The sequence below is a fragment of the Pelodiscus sinensis genome, chromosome 7 (genome assembly GCF_052426305.1).
Source record: "Pelodiscus sinensis isolate ZL-2025 chromosome 7, ASM5242630v1, whole genome shotgun sequence".
NCBI lineage: Eukaryota > Metazoa > Chordata > Testudines > Trionychidae > Pelodiscus > Pelodiscus sinensis.
Window position 1 is genome coordinate 42,362,616 of NC_143058.1, and position 22,222 is coordinate 42,384,837.

General features: G+C 43.7%; 1 protein-coding gene across 1 annotated transcript in view; it reads left to right on the plus strand.

Annotated features, from left to right (window-relative positions):
* Nucleotides 1–22,222, plus strand: part of MYO3B (myosin IIIB) — a 337,904-nt gene that overhangs the window by 218,019 nt on the left and 97,663 nt on the right. The window contains exons 29-30 of the mRNA XM_075933604.2: nucleotides 9,637–9,700; nucleotides 10,541–10,676. Coding sequence (XP_075789719.1) covers nucleotides 9,637–9,700; nucleotides 10,541–10,676 — 200 coding nt within the window. The remainder of the gene's footprint in view (nucleotides 1–9,636; nucleotides 9,701–10,540; nucleotides 10,677–22,222) is intronic.

Sequence of the window (22,222 nt, forward strand, 5' to 3'; positions counted from 1 at the left end):
AGTGGTGTAGGGAGTGCTTGGGGAACCTGGGCCCATCCCTTTGCTCTGGGTTCCAGCCCAGGGACTCTAGTGGCGGCAGCAGCAAGCAATTCCTCCACCACCAGAGCTGCAGCTTTTCCTCAGCCAACTCCTCCTGGTACCTGACCACATCCCTCTGCTCTTCCCCAGCACACCTTCACTCCCAGTCCTTGGCTTGCTTGTCCTTTCTGAAGGGAAGCCTTTTAAACTAGCCCCAACTTAATAGGCTGCAGATGTTCTGATTAGCCTGCTGCTTCTGGCAAGCTCTTAATTGGCCCCAGGTTTTTCCTGTCCCTGCCTTGGTTACTTGGGAAAGAGAAAACTGTTTACCCAGAGACCAGCCTATCTCCCTTCCATTAGACATGGGGTGGGCAATAATTTTTGATGGGGGTCCACTCTAAGATTTTGGAAAGTGGTAGAGGGCCACAATCTTCCATGATATTAATGGAGGAGATGTGGGGTCTGGAATGGAGGTTGGGTGCAGAAGAGAGCTTGAGGTAAGGGACTGGGGTGCAGGAGGGAGAATGGAGTCTGGGCAGGAGTTTGGGTGAAGGAGGTGGTTGTGACCGAGGGCAGGGGACTGGAATGCAGGGGTTTGGGATGTGACCTACGGTAGAAGGGGATTGTGATCTTGGGCAGAGGATTGGGGTGCTAGATCTGGGAGGGGATATGGGTGCATGTGGAGTAGCAGGGCAGGAGTGGAGGGCAAAGGGTTGGGGAAGGGAGGGGCTGGGGTGCCAGAATAGGTTCTGGCCAGGACACTTACCAGGTAGCAGCCAAACCAGTCTGCTTGCAGAGTTTAAAATGTTTCTGCATCCTCGGCCATGCACCTGAGCGAGTGAGCAGGAAGGTGGCTGTCTGTTGTTCAAACAGGCAGCTCCCATTGGCCAGTTTCTAGATAGAAACTGGCCAATAGGATTGTGCTGGAGGCGGAAGCAGCACCTGAATCTTTCCCCCTCCTTTCCGGACTCAAAGAGAAAGTGCCCTACAGCTGCGTTTCTGAGCGACCTGCGGGGCAAGCAGGGGAGCCTGCCTAGGCCTCCTCACTGCCTCCATGGGCTGAATCCAATGGCCTGGCAGACTGGATGCAGCCCACAGGCTGTATTTTGCCTAAGCCTGCATTAGACTGTGGTAGCCCACTTGTCTGGGTCTGTCACAATAGCTGAACATAAAGGTGTTGTTCTGAAAGAGATTGAGAACTCTCAGTGAGAACTCTTCACTGGAATTTAAGTGCTCAGTATCTCCCAGGAGCAGGCCATGTAGCTTTAAGCATCCAGCTTTGAAAATGTTTGCCGATATTATTAAATGCATCATTAGAATTAGTTACTGGGGTGCCGCTTTCTGATCCCATTGCAGTCTTTGTCATAAAAAGCGATTCATTGTGTTCCATTGTCTTTCCTTAATCATATGTAAGGGCCAAATCTTCAAGCAAGCACCATGCCAGCCACTAAAGTGCTGAGCATCCACATTTGAGGCCAGATTTTCCAAAGGCCACTCCCAGCAGATGCCACTATGACACTTACAGCCAGATTTTTACATGTGCACTTCAATCCACATGCAGAGCTCTTCTGAAAATCTGGCTGTCTATTTAGGTGTCAGTGAGAGATGAATTTTTCTGAAAATCTGTCCCTAATTCTGGGAGCTAATCCCTTCTGAAAATTCAGAACAAAGAATGCAGTATTTGCATTTCATACCTGATATGTTTTGCAAATTCCAGTGGGCCTCTGTGTTTGCAAATTTGGACCTCTAGGTTTACTCGTAAATCCCACATTCTACCCTTTTCATGAGACCAGAAGAAAGCAGTTTCCTATATAAAAAGGCTATCTTTAAATAAAAGTAATGTTTTAGCCTTTTCACTGCCAACTTCATTAATAACCTCTTGGGAAAGGCAGGAACTGTGAACCAGTAGGGAAAGGGGAAAACTGGAAAACTGCATACCAGTCAATTCCTGTTTCAAAGATTTTAGTAGCCCAAGGTTAATGAAGACCTGGAGGTTAAAAGGGGGGAAATCCTTCAACAATTCGGACTTATAATACACATGGAAAAGAACTCTATGTATCTACAAGCACAGCCAAATGCTTTGGCTTGTTTCCAGTTCACATAACAGTGCTGTCTGATTTTTTTTGTGTTTTTTTTTTATTTTTTGGTTTTGGTTTGTTTCTGTGGGGAGATGGGGATGGGAGATATTACTTTCCAAAGTTCTTAGTTGCAAATGGTTCAGAAATGACCTGTGGATAATACTAAAAAAGCTGCTGTTTTAAAACCGCTCAGGTTCCACTGTCATTTTGAGTCAATTTATCACAGATAACACTTTTATCAGACTTGCAGCTCATGAAAGCTTATCATTCTATATATTTTAGAAATGTCTCTCTGAGCCTGTTTGTTCAAGAACACCTCCTAAATGCTAAGATGTAGGACCACCAAATTTGGTATGCAGCTTCCTCTTATCCTAACTTAAAGCAACATCAATGTTTGGTTGTGCCAAGAAAATGGGAAGTGCCAGGAATGGGACTGTTTTCCATAACAGGGAAAGGGAGGGGCATAGAGGGGAGAGATGTGGAGGGCAGTGAGCCTACAGGGAAGAGCTATATGCAGAGTGGCCACTGGGGGCAGCTGCACTACCAAGTGAGTGGCTAGCAGGGCTGGGGTTCACCATCTTTCCTGCCACCAAACCAGGTAAATAACCCCGCTGCCCCAAATCCTTCCCTCTCCCCAGCCGTGGCTGCAGTGATGGGTGGGGAGAGAAAAGGACCCTGGTGACTGGGGGGAAAGGGAGGTGACAGAAGGCCCCTGACAGGTAGGGGAGCTGGGGAAGACAGAAGGTCCTGGGAGACCAATGGGGGAAACAGAAATCCCCTGGCAGCCGAGGGGAAGGAGAAGGTTTGTAGGGAGACAGAAGGCATCTGGTGGCCAGAGGGACTAGGAGAATCATAGACTCATAGAACACTAGAACTGGAAGGGACCTCAAGAGCTCATCAAGTTCAGTCCCCTGCCCTCATGGCAGGACCAAGTACCGTCTAGATCATCCTTGATAGATGTCTATCTAACGTGCTCTTAAATATCTCCAGTGATGGAGATTACACAACACCTGTAGGCAATTTATTTCAGGTTTTAACCACTCTGACAGGCAGGAAATTTTTCCTGATGTCCACCCTAAACCTCCCTTGCTGCAGAAAATTCTTCTCCCTCCTCCTTATAATACCCTTTTAGATCCTTGAAAACCGCTATCATGACCCCTCTCAGTCTTTTCTCTACTAAACTAAACAAGCCCAATTCTTTCAGTCTTCCCTCATAGCTCATATTTTCTAGGCCTTTAATCATTTTTGTTGCTCTTCACTGGACCTTCGCCAATTTCTCCACATCTATTCTGGTGCCCAGAACTAGACACAGTACTCCAATTGAGACCTAATCATCGCAGAATAGAGTAGAAGAAGGACTTCTCATGTCTTGCTCACAACATTCCTGTTAATGCATTCCAGAACTACATTTGCTTTTTTTTGCAGCAGACACACACTCTTGACTCATATTTAGCTTGTGGTCCACTATGATGCCTAGATTCCTTTCTGCTGTACTCCTTCCCAGACAATCACTTCCAATTCTGTATGTGTGAAACTCACTGTTCCTTCCTAAGTGGAGTAGTTTGCATTTGTCCTTATTAAACTTCATTCCGTTCATACCATTTCTATACTTTGTCCAGATCATTTTGAATTTTGACCCTATCCTCCAAAGCACTTGCAACCCCTCCCAGCTTGGTATCATCTGCAAACTTAATAATCATACTTTTCAACTTAGAAAAGATAAGACTAAGAGAGGATATGATAGAGATCTAGAAAATCATGACTGGTGTGGAAAAATTGAATAAGGAAAAATTATTTACTTATTCCCACAATATAAGAACTGGGGGTTACCAAATGAAATTAAAAGTCAGCAAGTTTAAAACAAATGAACAAAAGGAAGTTTTTCTTCACTCATCACACAGTCAACCTGTGCAACTCCTCGTCAGCAGATGTGGTGAAGGGTAGAACTTTAACAAGGTTAAAAAAAAGAGCGAGATAGATTCATGGAGGTTAGGTCCATCAATGGCTATTAGCCAGGATGTGTAGGAATGGTGTCCCTAGCCTCTGTTTGTCTGGAAATGGGTGACAGGAGAGGGATTACTTGTTGTGTTCCCTCCCTCTGGGGCATCTGGTATTGGCCACTATTGGCACCAGGATACTGGGCTAGATGGAACGTAGGTCTGATCCAATATGGCCAGTGTAATGGGGTTGACTTACCAGTATGACACCTTCAGCAAGGTGACTTTAGGGAATTAGCAACCTGTTCGATGCACTGCCTTCCGCTGGCGTCTCCCCTACATCCTCCATCGGTACAGTGTTGTCTTCAGGGCACTGCCCTCTGGCAGTGCCTACTCCGGTCTTTGTCGGCACCTCCTTCCGGGGGGGGGGGGGTGTTATTCTTCCTCCACTACACTCCCCAGGTCCTCCCTACTCCCTGGGACCCCCAGATCTTCTGCCAGGGAACACCCAGTTCCCTTGCTCGCCTCAGAAACACCCAGTTCCTTCCAGGAACACTGAGTTCTCTTGCACCCTCCAGGCCTCAGTGGCCCACTGCCAGTCCCTCTCTATAGCCCCCGTCTCTGGGCAGACTGTAGTCCCTTTGGCCACTCCTCCCTGGCAAAGGGTGCAGACCTGCTACCTCTGGCTGCCAGGTTGCCTCTTGCATCCCTGTCTTCAGGCCTTACGACCTGGCCCTCATTAGCTGCCTCAGCTGGGCTTCCCTCAGACTCCAGTCTCAGCCCCTTTAAGGGCCAGTGCAGGGCAATGCACTATCACACACTGTCACACTCCTGCCCCCTTAAATATCTCCCTGTGGAGGAGGGTTCCCTCATGCCGCAACCTCCACCTTAAGGTCTCTGTAGCAGCAACACCTGTCCCACTACCTGGGCCCTGCATTTCACTAGGGCCCTCCTCACAGCCCTGGAAGCACCATTTGTGCCTTCCCTCGCTTGGGCCCTTCCCCAGGCCAGTTGTTTTCGCTCTGGCCCTCCTCCAGGCCAGCTGTGGCTTAGTCATTCACCCAGGGCTAGCCAGGCCCTGCCAGTTCCCTTCGAGCACTCTCTCTTCTGGTGCCCAAGCTCCCCACAGGTCCAGTAAACCCTAAGTCTAGGCCCTGGCTCCCAGCTCTTGGTGCCTGGTGTCCATGGAGTCCAGGTGCCCACCCCTGCAGCAACCAGAGCTGTCCCTCTGTTGCTCAGCCCACTAGGCCACCCACATCCTCCATTTTCCTCTTTGCCACACAGTCCCACAGCTCTCCTTGTGTGTCCTGAGTCCCAAGTTCACCACAGGGCCCAATGTCCAGAGTTCACCCAATTGCCCCTCCATCTGGGGGGGAAGGAGAGGGACCGCCGTGCCCACATTCTCCACCAGATGTAATGGGGTTGACTCACCAGCATGGAGCCTTCAGCAAGGTGACTTTGGGGAATTAGCTGGCTGTTCCGATGCGCCCCCTTCCGCTGGCATCTCCCCCATGTCCTCCATCGGTACGGCATTGTCTTCAGGGCACAGCCAGCTAACTACCCAAAATCACCTTGCTGAAGGCGCCATGCTGGTTGACCCCATTACAGCCGGTCTTATGTACTCTCTATGCCATCATCTAAATTGTTGATCAAGATATTGAACAGAACCAGTCCCAAAACAGCCCCCTGTGGAAACCCACTTTTGCGTGTGGACGCTCTCTTTCGGAAGAAGTTTTTTCGGAAGATCTCTTCCAAAAAAGGTTCTTCCGAAAGAAGCCTGCAGTCTAGACATAGCCTTAGTCTTGCTTCCCATGGGACCTTACCTACCAGCTCTCTGAGTTTGCTAAAATCTGCCTTCCTGAAATCCATTGTCTCTATTTTGCTGTTCTACCTTCTACCATTCCTTAGAATCATGAACTCTATGATTTCATGATCACTGTCACCAAACTGCTTTCCACTTTCAAGTTTTCAAACAGTTTCTCCCTAATTGTTAAAAAAATCAAATCAAGAACAGTTCCGCCCCCCCCCCCCGCCATCCTCGCAGCCTTCTCAACCTTCTGAAATAAAATTATCTCCAATGAAGTCTAAGAACTTGTTGGATAATCTGTGCCCTGCTGTGTTAGTTTCCCAGCAGATGTCTGGATAGTTGAAGCCCCCATTATCCAAATTCTGCATTTTCGATTATTAAAAAAAGACTCATCCACCTCTTCTGTGTGGGTGGGTGGCCTGCAGTAGACCCCTAGCATGACATCATCCTTGTTTTTTACCCCTTTTAACCTAACCCAGAGACTCTCAACAAGTCAGTCTCATAGGTCCATCTCCACCTTGGCCCAAGTGTGTACATTTTTAACATATAAGGCAACACCTCCTCCCTTTTTCCCCTGCCTATTCTTCCTGAGCATACTCTACTCTTCTATACCAATATTGCAATCGTGTGTATTATCCCACCAAGTCTCTGTGATACCAACTATCACAGAGAGGGGCTGCGGAAGAGAATGCCCCACCAGCCAGGAGGGAAGAGAGAGCCCTGCTGGATGAGCCTCCCCCCCCACCCTGAGCCCCTTCTCACCCCCAACCCTCACTCTTGTATTCTCTCCCCTCCCCATGCTCCCAGCCTCCTACCCTGTTACCCCTGCACTAACTCCTGCACCCAACTACCGCTGCCAGCCCCCTGGCATGAAGGATCCAGGCAATGCCAGGTAAGTTTTCCAGTGCTATAATAAAATGTTTAGTCTTTAAGGTACCACCAGACTCCTTGTTGTTTTTGCTGAAAAACCTCTACCTCTGAGATCTTTCAACTTTTATCTCACATGTTTCTTTGGCTGCAGAATATGGGTAGCATTTTATCTCTGTTACTAAATAATATTTTCTAAAGAATAAATTGTAAAAATAAAAAATAAATAAAACGCAACTTGTAGTTAAGTGAACTGTAATACTCCAGAGAAATTAGACATTTGAACTTATCAGTGAACTCTTCATTTTGTTGCCATTTCTTGGGAATTTTATCTAAACTTCTTAAATTGGCTTTACTTTGGCAATCAGTTTTGTAAGACTGGACTGGGAGTGACATTTTCATAAGTGCCCAAGCTCTTTTTCAAAAATGGCTGAGATACTCTTGATCCTAAGTCCCTTTGAAAGTCAGAGCCCAGAAAATATAGACTGAATTTGTGGATGTGGTAATAAGATATGCATGGTATGTAATGTGTTTGGGTAGTGATGTGCATGTGTCAAGGATATGTGTCAAGTTCAGCACTCAGAGTTACAGTTTAAAAGATTTCATGCCCTTCTTCAGTTTCAATTATTTTAATTTTAGGTGTTTTTAAAAATAATGTCTTGTACATATAGGGATCAACAATTACCGTTCAAGCAGTGCATTATGTTATTCTGCTGTTACTCAACAGTCATTTTTGGATATTAACAGAGTGGAGTGAAATCAGGGAAGAGTGGTAAAAATGAAACTCACAGAGATGTGTGCTGTATTTTTATTATAGTTTTGTATGTCCTCCAAAGAAAACTGGGATTCATTTTTCAAAATGAGGGACTGAAAATTATTTATAGCATAGCATATAAAACTTAAGAAGTTAGTCAAACAAATCACCTTACCACTTTCTATGTGTTTCCTTATCTGTAACATGATATTTACTATAGATGAAGTCTGAAAATAAACAAGACTTAAAATGTTTTCATCCTCAGAAAGATGGCTATGTAATGGCTATTACTCTCATTTTCAGAAGGGGTGAGATTGGATCAGAGGGTCTTACAGTCTACTGCAGGGGTGGGCAATAATTTTTGACTAGGGCCCACTTCAGACATTTTTTAAGTGGCCCCGGGCCGCCCCAGAAGGGGTGGGGTCTCAGTGGAAGGGGCGGGGGCAGGACACTTCTGTGCTTCCCCATCTTCAGACCCTGATTGGTCTGGGGGTGGGGGAGTGTGCAAAGTCATTGCCTCCCCCCTCCCCCCGAGAACCACCAGCTGTTCCGAACAGCTGCCAGTTTCCTCTAGGCACCTCTTCCCTGGTGGGGGGAAGAGACTTTACGTGCCCCCCCCTGCTGCCCCCAGGTCAATCAGGGCCTGGGGAGGGGGAAGCACGTGAAGTCTCTTGCTTCCTACCCCTGCCCTGCAGAACACCATGCAGAGTCAACTGCCAGCTGAGCAGTAGCTGGCAGTTGACTTTAAGGGCTGCTCCTTCCACCCCCAAACCGTGATTGGCCTGGGGGCGGGGGAAGTGTGAGAAGTCTCCTCCTGCCCTGCCACCATCCTGCAAGGAACCTGCGGTGTTTAGAAGTGCTGCACCCCTCACAGGGTGGGAGAACACTTCACATGCTCCCTCTTCACTCCCAGGCCAATCAGGGCTTGGGGGTGGGTGGAGCGTGTGACGTTTCCTTCCGTCCTGCCAGGAGCATGCAGTGCTTCTATGTGCCAAACACTCCTTGCCGGGGGGGGAGGGGGGGGGGGGCAGGGTGGGAGGAGACTTTGCATGCTTCCCTCCTCCCACAGGCCTTGATTAGCCAGGGGGCGAGGGGAGCGGCAAGGCCCCTGTGGGTCAGATCAACTCACTTGGTGGGACAGATCCAGCCTGTGGAGGACCTTTTGCCCACCTCTAGTCTACTGGGTAAGGCCTTACTGGCAATCAGATGACCTACATATTAATCCTGATCTGTGACTCTTGGTTTGAGTCCCCCCCCCCCCACACCCTACCCAATGCAAGCTTGGCAATGGACGGGCCTGGCACCCTTGGAACAAAGGACGGATAAGGGGGGGGCCTAGAATGTAGGGTAGTTGGGGGCTCCTCCAGTGGCCCAGTGTATAAGCTACCTGCCTTCAGAGCCAGGGTTCAATCCCCACCTGCAACCAGCATCAGCATCATCTGTAAAATGATACTGCTGGTATTTACCTACTTGATAGTTAAGGATCATGCAGCAGAATCTGTGGGGATAGACCTTTCTGTCAGCACAGAGTACCATTGGCTTCTTGAGTGTGCTCTGCTCACATGAATTGGGGCCTACATAGGGGGTCTTTTGTTAGTCTGATAAACTTCAGTGGGAACCAGATTGGGCCTTAAATAATATTCGTAAAGTTTATGGAAGTATGAAGTACTGCGACAAGCAGAGGTGGAATAAAAAACTGGGAAATCCTAGTTCCCTTACCTCTGCTTAATCCACTAGGCATTTCGCTTTGGACAAGGGGGATACAACCTGGTCCTCCTGTTGACTTTTACAGATTTCCTGAGTTTAAGTATTCAAGTGAGAGTGGCTTTTCGCAATCTTCTGTAAATGAAAATCATTGTGTTAGCTGTTGCAACATTTCTTTTTATAAAAACTCTCTAATTTCACAAAAGTTTCATAATCTCTATATATACCTCTCTGTCTCGCTCTCACACAAAGCTATAGACAAATATTTTGCTCAATTCTAGTTACTAATATATTTAATATCAAGGGAATCTCATCATTAGAAGGAATATGACTCGTCTGTTTTCTCAGAATTGATTACATGTAGATAACTGGGAGAAAGTGCTAGGACAAAACTTGTGTGTTCCCATAATTGTTAGGTGGTAGAATGCAATGTAGCAATATTAAACTCTATATTTCTATTGTAATTTTTAGGCAGCAAACTAACAACCAGACTTCTCCAGCAGAGCCTGATTTTCTTGACAAACAAATGAAAAAGGTACTATTAAATTCAGATTGAAATTCCTGAGTCCACAGTTCTGCTTGGCATAGCCATCTAAACATGAAACTGTTAGAGATGTTTTGAAGTCTTTGAGACAAAAGCCTGCTTGCTAAGAACTTTAGTTCTGTAGAAAGACAGGGAGGTACGGTGAATAAGAGAATCAAAAGGCTGGAAATTTGCTGCTGAGAATAAATGCTAGCTATTCCTTGAGGTGATTTGTCTGTGCACTTCACTTTCTACAGATGTTAGTCTCTTTTTTAGTAAGGACCTGAGGTTCTTTGGTAGCACTTTGATATCCTGCTCGAATTCAATATGTGAAATGGAGGAGTCGCTCTGTGACTTGGAGCACAGCATAGTCTTTGAAGTCTGATCCAATTTTTGCTGCTTACCATTTGATGTTGAAAGGATGAAATGAAGAAAATGTACAGTTTTTGCCAGTAACTCTGCTGAGCATATGTAAGATTAAAAAACCGAAATCCCTTGGATGATGTACTTAGAAATGTTAAGCAGATTAATACCTTCCTATAGCCTTTTTCTAAAGATACAAATTAACTATGAGAGGAAATCAGCATATAGTGCATGCTGTGATTAACTGCATGAGTATGGGGTAAAAAAGTTAGAGGGTAAAATAAACAAGTGTTTATGACATAGGTGCTTAGTCACTGTGGCTAAAAGCCACAAGAATCATGTGTGACTTCAATCTAGCATTAGGCATTTTGCTATGACATATACAAAACAGATATTTGTTTTCTCTAAGATTGTGGGTAAAAGTGGACTTTGTTGACTGGAATACTTATACTATTTATGTTTCTGAAACACTGTTTCTTATTCAAAAAGGATTTGGATGAGATTCCCACATCTCAGTTTCTTCTAAAGCATTCACTCCAGATGAATGATTCACAACCTATAAGCCAATCCCTTGCAGTTGCAAATGATCGATTATCAAGTCCCCTGGGATCCCATAAAAAAGGAGGTAAGAAATATATTAAAGTAATGAAGTTCTTTCTTTTAATATTTATAAGTTACATGTTGTCTACATGTAAGTTTATATACTGATGAGTTCTTCTAACAGTCCCCTGGAAGATAGGAAACATACTGTAAGTAACTATTTAACAATTGCAATTTGAAAATGTGATATTTATTTAAATGTACACTGTCAAATGCATGCAAAAACAATCTGGAGACAGGAGTATGGTACGATAACATTCTGCTAAGAATGTAAGCCGTGATCTTCACTCCATGAAAACACCTTTTTAATGCGACAAAATTGGCATCAGAGAACGCTCCCTCTTCCTCTGGCTGCAAGCATCACAAACTGTAAGTTATGAAACCTCTTATGTCTGGCAAACAGCAACTGATTTGTTTGTATTCAGAGAGGTTCGTTCTGCAACACAGTGAAGCCTGCAACAATGCTTAAATCTTCCCAGTGTGGTTCGTACTCTGATAATCTGTTCTTTGCCTTGGACAGTGATTCCTTATCTATTTACAAATATTAAATTAAGCACCCTGGGTTGTTTTCTGTTTCTAACAGGTCTACATTTCCAGTCTTTTGGGAAATCAATATCAGAAATTACTACTTATCAAGGTCCTTTTCTCCACTGTTGTCATAGAGTTGTCCGTGCAGATCCCTGAATGTAGGGTTCCATATGGGGCCATGAATTATATTGGTTACAGTTCAAGATGGAAAAGTTTGATAGTGTGGTATCTTTTGTTGGACCTAAAATGTGTGTGCTGAGACACAAGCTTGCAAGGCATTCCAGAAAATGAGGCCTTTTTGTCCTGAGCAATTTATATATGTTCGTTAATCTGACTGTGCAATTAAATGTACCATATTATCACTATTGTACATATTTCCTAGAAGGTCAATATTGCTACAGATTTTTGTGCATACTTAGGCCCTGATCCTGCCAAATCACGTGCCCTTCATGTTTACACTGAGATGAGTGGAGCTATCACATACATAGTTAAGAAAATGCATAGATGTTGGCAGGATCAGGACCTTATGTTGTAGAAAATTACAGAAATTCAGCATTTTTCATCCTTTATAGACTCTCAGTTGTGTTCAATCGCAAAGACAGTGTTTTACATAAACACAGTACATTGGGAAATTCATTGTATTCTTGTTACAAGTTTTGGTCCCTGCGGATTTGAATTTGTGGAATGGGAGTGCAGAAGGTGTGTGCATTACAGTGGAACACTTTTAAATGATGATAAATAAATCTGTCAAGCAAAAATATTTTCATTGTACTGTGCTTTCTTAAGAGAAGCATTAATGGCCACATTCTGTCACCCCAACTCTCTGTGAGTAGTCTCATTGAAATCAGTGGGATTAGGCATGGAATACAATATTACTAAGAGGGATCGAATGTGGCAGAATTAGGCCCTTAGCAAGTGTGTGATTCAGGATCCATTACCCAATAATTAAGATTTGACTTTTTAACATAACTGTGATTGGTGTTGTTCCATTTAAAAGCTTATTTTGAAGAAGAAGAAGAAGAAGAAGAGAGAACTGCACCATTGATTTGATCTATTCAGGAAATAAATATTTGAAGAGAACGAGCATGCAGCTACAAATAAATAAAAATCTCAGTAAAGCATTTAAGGTATTCAAGATTGGAAATGAAATAAATCACATTTAAATCACATGAATAACTATTAAAGAAATAAACCTGTTGAAGACTAATAGCCTTTTCCATTGTTTTATGAAAGCATAGTTCTTCAGTCAGAGATTCAAATGCTTTCACACCGCAAAGAATTCTATATTTTCTCTTGGTCCATAGTATATAGTCATAGGAACCAGTGCTGTAGTACTTATGAAAACCAAAATGAAATGGCATATACAGAGCATTATTTTTGGGATAAATGGAGTAAGATATGTTTACTTTATAACTTTTGAATATAACATGTAAATTATTATCCACAAAAAAGCAATATATATTAAGTGATCGAAAGAATATGCTGATATTTTTCTGATGGAAAAAAATGCAAATTTTATAAATAGGTTCTGAATTATTTAGTATTATGTTACAACCAGGGCTGGCCCATCAGTCTTGTGGAAGTGCAATGCAATACCTATATTATTAGGGGCTTGGAGCCTTGTTAAATATGGAAAGAGGAACTTGGTATTATTCTGTAATGACCCCATTGTCCATTGTGGAAGCAGTGTTAATGTTTACAAAAAGAATTTTATGTCCAGACCAACTCAGTTAGAGGTGGTCAATATGTCTTAAGGCCCTTGAAGGGGGAGGTGAGTAAATCAATTGAACAAATAAGGGGCAAGGAAAAAAAGTCCATAAGCTTCAAAGGGGTAGCTGAGTTAGTCTGTAACTGAGAAAACTTAAAAAACAAGGGAGGTTGAAGTGGGTTTTACCCACAAAAGCTCATGATACCATCTACATGTTTTGTTAGCCTTTGCTGCTAGACTACTTGTCGTTTTTTAAAATCTGCACGTTTCCTCTGGAAATTTGCCAGTATGTTTGTAATGCGGAGTGGTCAATCACCTGGTGATATCTGGCTATTTGGAATGTTAGGATGTTTGTACTTATACTAGACTGGCAATAAAAAGATAGAGCTGGGAGATTCCACACAGACACTACAAAGTCTGTACAGGCAGTCCCCGGGTTACGTACAAGATAGGGACTGTAGGTTTGTTCTTAAGTTGAATCTGTATGTAAGTCGGAACTGGCATCCAGATTCAGCTGCTGCTGAAACTGATCAGTTTCAACAGCGGCTGAATCTGGACACCAGTTCCAACTTATATACAGATCCAACTTAAGAACCCCAGGCATCCCCAAGTCAGCTGCTGCTGAAACTGATCAGCAGCTGATTCCAGGAAGCCCGGGGCAGAGCAACTCGGCCTCGGGCTTCCTGTAGTCAGCCGCTGGTCAGTTTCAGCAGCGGCTGACTTGGGGACGCCTGGGGCAGAGCAGCTCGGGTGCTGCTGGGTTGGTCCAGTAGCGCGGCCGCTCCTCGGCGCTACTGGACTAACCCAACAGCACCCCAGCTGCTCTGCCCCAGGGTCCTGATTCAGCCACTGCTGAAACTGATCAGCAGCGGCTGAATCAGGACTCCTGGGGCAGAGCAGCTGGGGTGCTGCCGGGTTGGTCCAGTAGTGCCAAGGAGCGGTGCTGCGGGACCAACCGGCAGAGCCCCACCTGCTCTACCACAGGCCCGGGGCTTTGCTCCACGTCTCCCTGGTCTGCTGGGGGGGGCACTAGCTGCGTTCCCCCCCCAGCAGACCAGGGAGACGCGGAGCAAAGTGGCGGAGGACCCGGGCCGGACCGCGGCGCTTCCAGATCAGCTGCAGACCAGATCCCTGCAGACCAGGGAGACGCTGAGCAAAGCGGCGGAGGACCTGGCCGTACCCGCGGTGCTTCCAGCTGATCTGGAAGCGCCGCGGGTCCGGCCCGGGTCCTCCACCGCTTTCCTCAGCATCTCCCTGGTTTGCTGGCTCCCCCAGCAGACCAGGGAGACGGGGAGCAGCTTTTCTCGCCCCGGAGGAGGCGGACAGCGGGACCAGGCGTCCCGCAGCTCCAGTCCTCCGGGGCGAGAAAATCCCCGTTCATAACTGCGGATCCGACTTAAGTCGGATCCGCGTAACTTGGGGACTGCCTGTAGTCAGAGATTTATGCAAAAATGTAGACACTGAAAAACTCCCACTGACTTTGGTGGGCGATTAGGTCTTTGAGAAATACATATTTAAAGCTATGGCCAAACTTCCTGAAATGCTAGGTGTGTGCCTGCACAGGCTAAAATGGCTTAAAGGTGAAATTTTCAAAGGCACAGAAGGGGAGTTAGGAGCCCAATTCCGATAGACTTTCTGGGATTTGAGCAGCTAATTCTCCTTTGTGCCCTTGAAAGTTTTCCCTCAAAGCTATGCTGACTCTCTGTCACTTAGGATTTCCCCTTACAAGGGCAGGGCAGTGTGTGGGAGGACTTTTACCAGACAGTAAAACCAGCCTTACAGTCTGTTGCAACACCAGAGTGATGCAGAAGGGCCAAAGATCCCATCCAAGCTCTTCCATATGAATAATTTTTCCTTGATATTATCCTTTATTGGTAGGATTGCGAGGAGAGTCTAGTTCACATGACAGTCAGAAAGTGACTAAGTCGCAGTAAGATAATGTTAAACATTAAGTTTGCAGATGATACCAAACTGGGTGGGGTTGCGACTTCTTTGGAGGATAGGGACATAATTCAAAATGACCTTAACAAGTTAGAGAAATGGTCAGAGGTAAACAGGATGAAGTTTAATAAAGAGAAATGCAAAGTGCTCCACTTAGGAAGGAACAATCAGTTCCATACATACAAGATGGGAAGCAACTGTCTAGGAAGGAGCATGGCGGAAAGGGATCTACAGGTCATAGTGTACCACAAGTTGAATATGAGTCAACAGTGTGATGCTGTTGCAAAAAAAGCAAATATGATTCTAGGTTGTATCAACAGGTGTGTTGTAAGCAAAACTCGTGAAGTCATTCTGCCGCTCTACTCTGCACTAGTTAGGCCTCAGCTGGAGTACTGTGTCCAGTTCTGGGCGCCACATTTCAAGAAAGATGTGGAGAAATTGGAAAGGGTACAGAGAAGAGCGACAAGAATGATTAAAGGTTTAGAGAACATGACCTATGAAGCCAGGCTTCATGAACTGGGCTTGTTTAGTTTGGAAAAAAGAAGATTAAGGGGGGACATGATAGCGGTTTTCAAATATCTAAAAGGGTGTCACAAGGAGGAAGGAGAAAATTTGTTCCTCTTGGTTTCTGAGGACAGGACAAGGAGTAATGGGCTTAAAGTGCAGCAGGGGAGGTTTAGATTGGACATTAGGAAAAAATTCCTAACTGTCAGGGTGGTCAAATATTGGAATAAATTGCCAAGGGAGGTGGTGGAATCTCCCTCTCTGGAGATATTTAAGAACAGGTTAGATAGACATCTGTCAGGGATGGTGTAGACTGAGCTTGGTCCTGCCTTAAGGGTGGGGGGCTGGACTCGATGACCTCTCAAGGTCCCTTCCAGTCCTATGAGTCTATGAGAAAATAGCCATTTATGTCCCTAAGCAAAACACAGTCCTTAGAGGCAGAAGCTAGCACTGACATTTTTTGAGAGACTGGAGAATATCATTGTGTCATGGTCCTATAGGTCTTGAACCTGGTCCATCAGGGTCTCTGTTAACTGGCACCACCCTGATTCTACTTCACAGCACATTACTAGCCAGCTGAAAAACCATGAAACCTGAAGTTACATCAGGGCCTGATTGTAGAAACACTGCAAAATGTGATTAGTCACGGGTTCTTATTTAAACCCAAAGAGAGGCACAAGAAGTTTCTACCTCGCTCCCACACTGGACTTGGCCTAACACCTGAACCCTGCTTTCCTGACCTGTTCTTGGTTCCTGAACTCTCAACTTCAGCTTGGACACTTGGCTTGACTCCCAGCACCTACTCCTGCTCTAGCTATTGGGGTCCAGCTCTTGATCACCTATGTCTCAGCCCCAAACCAGTGTTTGAAAGGATTCCCTGGAGAGAGAATTGCTTAATGTTTAGCTATGGCTGGACCAAGAATAGATATAACAGTTTTCTAAATGAAAAGGAAATATGTTTTAAAAGAAAATGCCTATAGTATTTGTACATTGACCAGATGATGATGTAATTTCAAATGCTAACAGAGATATGGATGCCTGTACTACAAAAATCAAATAGAATATAAGAGAAGAGTCACTAGACACACATACTCTCTTGCAGGGAAATTGGATACATCTCTTTTAAGCCATGCTTCTCATCTTGTTGTCTGAAATAGGGAAGCTTTGTCAGAGATGGTGAAACATATGTTGTTCTAAGTTAAACAGCCAGCAGTGTTGTAACTAATCTTAGTTCCAGTCTAGTCATTCTGCTCATAGCGTTGTAGAAGTCAAAATTTCTAAAGTATCCTTTGATTTTAGATTCCTCAATATTGGGGGAGGGAGACTGTTAAGTCTGAGGGCCTGTAGGATACTCAGCACTATTAGAAATGAATCAGTGTTCCCTTTGAATAGTTTCACCACAATATTTATCTATTATATATTTTGAAGAGTTTGTTTGTTTGTGGATTTGTTTGTGCAAAATAAAGTCATACTTTGTGATTACCTACATATACCAAATTTTGCATAAACAATCCTGCCTCTTAAATTAGCTGAATGCACTACTTTTTACACGAGAATAAGCTGGGTGAAAGGTTTAAATAATTATTTTTGTGTTTCATCAGAAAAAAGTCATGACTATTATAATTAGAGTTCATACAAATATTTTCTAACAAAATTAAAATTGAGTAACCTATTCCACTGTCATTGTAGTGCAAAGAAAATGTTTACTGTTACAAATCACAGTTACAAAAAAAGTAATGAAAGCTTTACGAGTTTGATAAAAATTCACTATGTATGCTAATTATTCAAAAAAATGAATAATGTTTGAAGTTGAAATCTTACAAATTTAAAACTGTTCTTTTACTTCCCTTTTGCAAGCACATTAATAAAAAATTCTGTTACATCTATTTAATTTATTGGACTTTCCAATGAGTGTAACGTATGGAAAATGATTTTGCCTGGTCAATGACCGGCCTCACCGGCTAGTTTTCTCTATTTTTTGTTTATTAGAGAGTCTCTTTCTTTCTTTAAAATTGACAGTAAAATATGATTTTATTGGAGCCCAATTGAGTTCGGCTAGGAGAAATATGTGTGGCTGTGGCTGTCTACTGCATGCAAAGAGGGCAGCTATTTGCATTCTCAAGGGAGGTAATGAAATGAAGTCAGTACTTGCCTACATTCAAGGTCACTGGCAAGGGGACAGCTGTAGCCTGCCTTCTCAAACAGAACCATTAACAGTCTGGCAAGGGACACTGTGGGTTAAGGGAGAGTCAAATGCCATTCCCAAAAGGCTGCTGTTACACAGGTGATACTAACCTCCTTCTAAGCAGAAAATAAAGCCAGATTTTAAAATACAGATTTTATTTTCATTTTCAATTACTTGTATGTCCCTGAGTCTTGGCTCCATTTTCAGGCAACAATGGGCCAAATTTGGCTCTGTTAAAAGGCTGCACCCTTGTTGAAGCATGTCCTGTGTAAGCATAAGCAGAAACTGGCCCATTTGATTTATTCTTTTGTCTCTGAAGTATGTGACATTCTAACTGTGTTTCTATTTTCTGTGTACTGCAACTTTAAATATACAAGGTTTATCTGCTTGTCCACTGGGAAGCAGGATTGTGAGACAATTCAGGACATGGTCTTAAAGTGAGACTGACACTGTGTGTTCTCTCATGTCTGTCATTGCTTTCTTTAATCTCAAATGAGCCAGACTGAGAGTCCATGTTTTTCTCTTTCTGTATGGAAAACACATTGATCTCTCCTAGCTGACAGATCTGTTGGGTGTTCATTAGTGTAAGGTCAAGATCCCAGAAGCAAATGGAATTATTATGATGTTTCCTAATCTTGCTTTCTAGTACTCAGGCAAACATGGCAGGATACCGTTCTCCTTATTTTGTTGTTTGCAGATGATATGATTGCCCTCACTGGGAAAAGCAGAAAAGCTAAGAAGGATTATATGGTGCTTCTATACACACAATGAAGCTGAGATGGAAACTGTTGTACGTAAGCAAATGCTGCTGTTTTTATCAACACATACTCGGTTTGGTAACATTTCAGCAAGTTAGAGGAGTGAACTGTCTCAGCGCACATTATTAATAATGGCTTCAGATGAACTATAGTGAAAGCAGAGGGTAGGTTTGAGGGTCCAATCAGTTATAAGAGAAATATAGGCATGTCAGTCTTGGTCAAAATATCCATGTCAAAGCTTCCAGAGTATTTGTGTTCATCTCTGTGTCCAATCCTTAAGGTCTTTGTGCCTCTGAGCTTCTCGGTGTTGGGAAAGGACAAAGTGCTAACTAATATGATCTTAAATGCAATTTAGCATTAAGTCTGGACAAAGACTGTCATGTCTGGCATTGTGTCAACCAATCTTGATTAATCTCAGCTTCCCCAGAGGACAGTCAGGAAAGAAGTTGTTTGCACGAGGTGCTAACTTGTGTTTTAGCATCATGTTTGTTAACATGTTATAGCAGAATATACAAGCCCATATGTGGACATTTTGGAGCATGAATTTCTGCAGCACTAAGACAATCATTGTAGGTCACTAACAGAGTATCAGTGTTAATATCAGCATTGCTGAGTGCTAAGGAGCAACAGTCGTGGACAGGATCCCATTGTGATAGGCACTGTACAAACTCAGAACAAAATTGCTTACAGTTTAAGCAGGGAAGCTGACAGCCTCTGCGTCCCCCTGGACAATGTAGGGGAGCGTGCTACATGCACATGGAAGGGGCGGACCTAGGGCAGCCAGACTTCCACACACACTCCCCACAGGCAGCCCTCAGAGCTTCACAGAGCACACGATGCAGTGCTCCAGTAGCGATTGAAAGGGCCCAGCAGCAGCAGTGGCTGGGAGCCCCAGGTCCCTTTGAATTGCCAGGCCTCAGGAGCAACTGCCCACTTGCCCCCTCCTAGTGGCAGGCCTGAGACTAAGCCTAACATCAGGTAGCAGATGTGTATAGTCAGATGGAGCGAGTACAAGAAACTATGAGTCAGTATTGGTCAGTGTGGTCTTAGCATACCAGAAGTCTAAATTTTGTAATGTTTTTTTCTAGATATCATGGCAGAGCAGAGTATTAAGAAAGGATGCCAAGGAGGACAATAAGTTAGTTTTGCAGATTTTTACAGGGATCTCCTTCCAAGTGTGAGGAGCAGCATGGGGGAGAAAGCACAAAAGTGGTTGCCTGATCATAAATCCCAGGAGTCTTAAGTAGTTGCTTAAAATTAAGTTAGCACATGCCTCGTGTTTTCCTGAACAGGGTGCTTTCATGAATCAGGGTTTATGGGATCTTGGACATGTGCAAATACATGAAAATTATCTTTAAGCACTTTCCCATAGAATCCAGCAGTATTTAACATGCTGAATTCAGATACTGTCTGTTTGAGAGGATGACAATGATATTAAAATCTAAATGTAAATCTAAGTCAATTTTCCAAAGGTAAATATAAATGAGTCTCACAAAATATATAATCTAGAAATCATTTAAAACATGTATGCACAGAAAAAAAATGTATATATTAGTGTAGCCAATTACAATAGTTTGCATAAAAATGAAAGGTGCCATGCATTAAAATTCTGTGTTGATGTATGTTTGTTTATAAAGACTGAACTGGGAGTTCATCTTTGAAATTTACAATCCCTACAAAATAACATTCACAATCAAGTTACAATATCTTTTTAACATCAATACTAAGAACTCTTTTGTCTGCTATCCTCAAAGTGCCATTCTGAAGCCTTGAATGGAATCATCTTGAATTGATATCTTTCCCTTGTATGTTATAGGATATTTATGTCACGAATGACATTCATACATCTATCAGGTAGCTTTTAGATCAGAAACAAATTTTAACTTTGTTCTCCTATTTAACTTCTTTTTGTACATGGCTTAAAAAAAAGCAACCACAATACTCTATCCTGCATTAGTGATTCAGTAGGGACACTTCCCTTTCAATCCACAAAGAGTCGATGTCCCAGCATGGTGCTAGCAGGCACTGTGTCCCTGGACAGGCTATTCTCCTGGTGAGATGTAATATTGAAGTCTAATGTGTAGTGTCACAGACAGGTATTTTCCTTGACAGTTGGCAGTATTCGGCAGATGAATTGATCCCACTACACCAAGGGCATGTCTACACCAAAAAAATATTTTGAAATAACTAAATTTGACATAACTCCTGAATTAACAAAATCAAATAGCGTGTCTCCCACAATGGGGAAGCATCGAAACTAGTCAGAATTATTTCAAAATAGCGTGTCCACAATGATTGGAGCCTGCCTCAGACTTAGTGCTCTGGGGAGGGCACTAGGAGGGCAGACACTACCTGTGGCTGCAGGGCCAGGCAAGCTGCAACGTGTGCTTTCAGGGGCTTCTCTCTATGGTTGCGTCTCACACACCACTCCTCCACTGCGCCCCCTCGCAGGACTCAACAGGGTCTGTCATGGCTCTCTCTGATCCTGCTGTGTGTTACAGGGCTTGCAAAGCTCACCGCATGGCACAAGCCCTTCTCCTGCTGCCTGGAGTTTTAAGCTCCTTAAGAGAAGGGGAGCAGTGGAGAGGCCAAGTATGGTCAGAGCTGCAGCTGTTAGAGGCCAATTATTTTGAATTAGCAGCAGCAGAGCATCTAAACTAACACAATGTCAAAATAACTATTTGAAAATAAGCATTATCCCCCAGTAAAGCAGGAGTACAGATTTCAAAATAATCTGCCTGTTACTTCAAAGTAACAGGCTTTGTAGTGTGGACGTGCCGCTTATTATTTCGACCGATGGGGAGTTATTTTCAAATAATTCCCTAGGGTAGACCAGGGCCTAGTGTGTGAAGCATTTTAGAATCCATTGCATGAAAGATGATATATAAAAATGCCATTAATTCTAAGACACACTTTGACTCATTTTACACCTGTGTAAATCAGGAATAACTCAACTGAAGTCAATAGCCTCACTTGTGTGAGAGCAGAATCCCATTTGATTCTACTCAGAAATTCCATCTGGCTTTTTTCTTTGAATGTCAGGGCTATGACTATAATTCTGTTAAAGAAAACCATAACAGTCTCATGGATAATCCTGAACTTTATGGATACGGCTGGGAAAGGGCCTTGTTGGCATGAGATGGCATGATATGACAGCACAGCTAAGTATAAGGGTCTCCACTGCGTTCTCCTGCTGTATGCCACAATATGGAGAAAAAGCTTTTGATGGGGGTACAACTCTAGTAGCTGTCTGAGCCTCACTGGAGGAATCCTTGACATGAAACAATAGTTTACAGTTTCCACCAGTTGGGAACAATATGTGATGCAGTTCAGAGATGAAGGCCAGAAGGGACCATTGCAATCATCTCGTCTGATCATAGAACATAACTCAAGTCATAGGACATCCCCTAAATATTTCTTGTTTGAACTTGTAGCCAGAATCTTTGCCCATTCTTGTGGTCCTTCTTTGAACCCTCTCCAATTTCTCAATCTCTTTCTTCAAGCGTAGGCCCCAAAATAGACTCAATATTCCGGTAGTGCCAAATGCAGAGTTAAAACAACCTCTCCTCCTACTCCGTATTCCTCTGTTTAGGCATCCAAAGATTGCAATGGCCCTTTTGGCCACAACATTGCATAGAGAGCTTATATTCAGTTGATTATCCGTGCCATCTCCTTCCCCCCCCTCCCCCCTTCAATTATTTTGTGTTTCTTCTAGTGTTTGGTCCAATATCTGTCTGGAGAGAGGCAGGAGAAGATATAACACCTTTTTCTCTTATAACTGAATGCTGTAGGATCACCCGAGTCTTTAACTCCTGTGCCAAATGCATCATTCTAGAAGTGGCAGACATAAATAGGGTTTCCAGTTCATTTGATTGTTTATAGATTTTATGTATAAGCTGTAATGATGTGTCATCCAGAAGAAAGATACATGCATAGTTTGTTTCAAG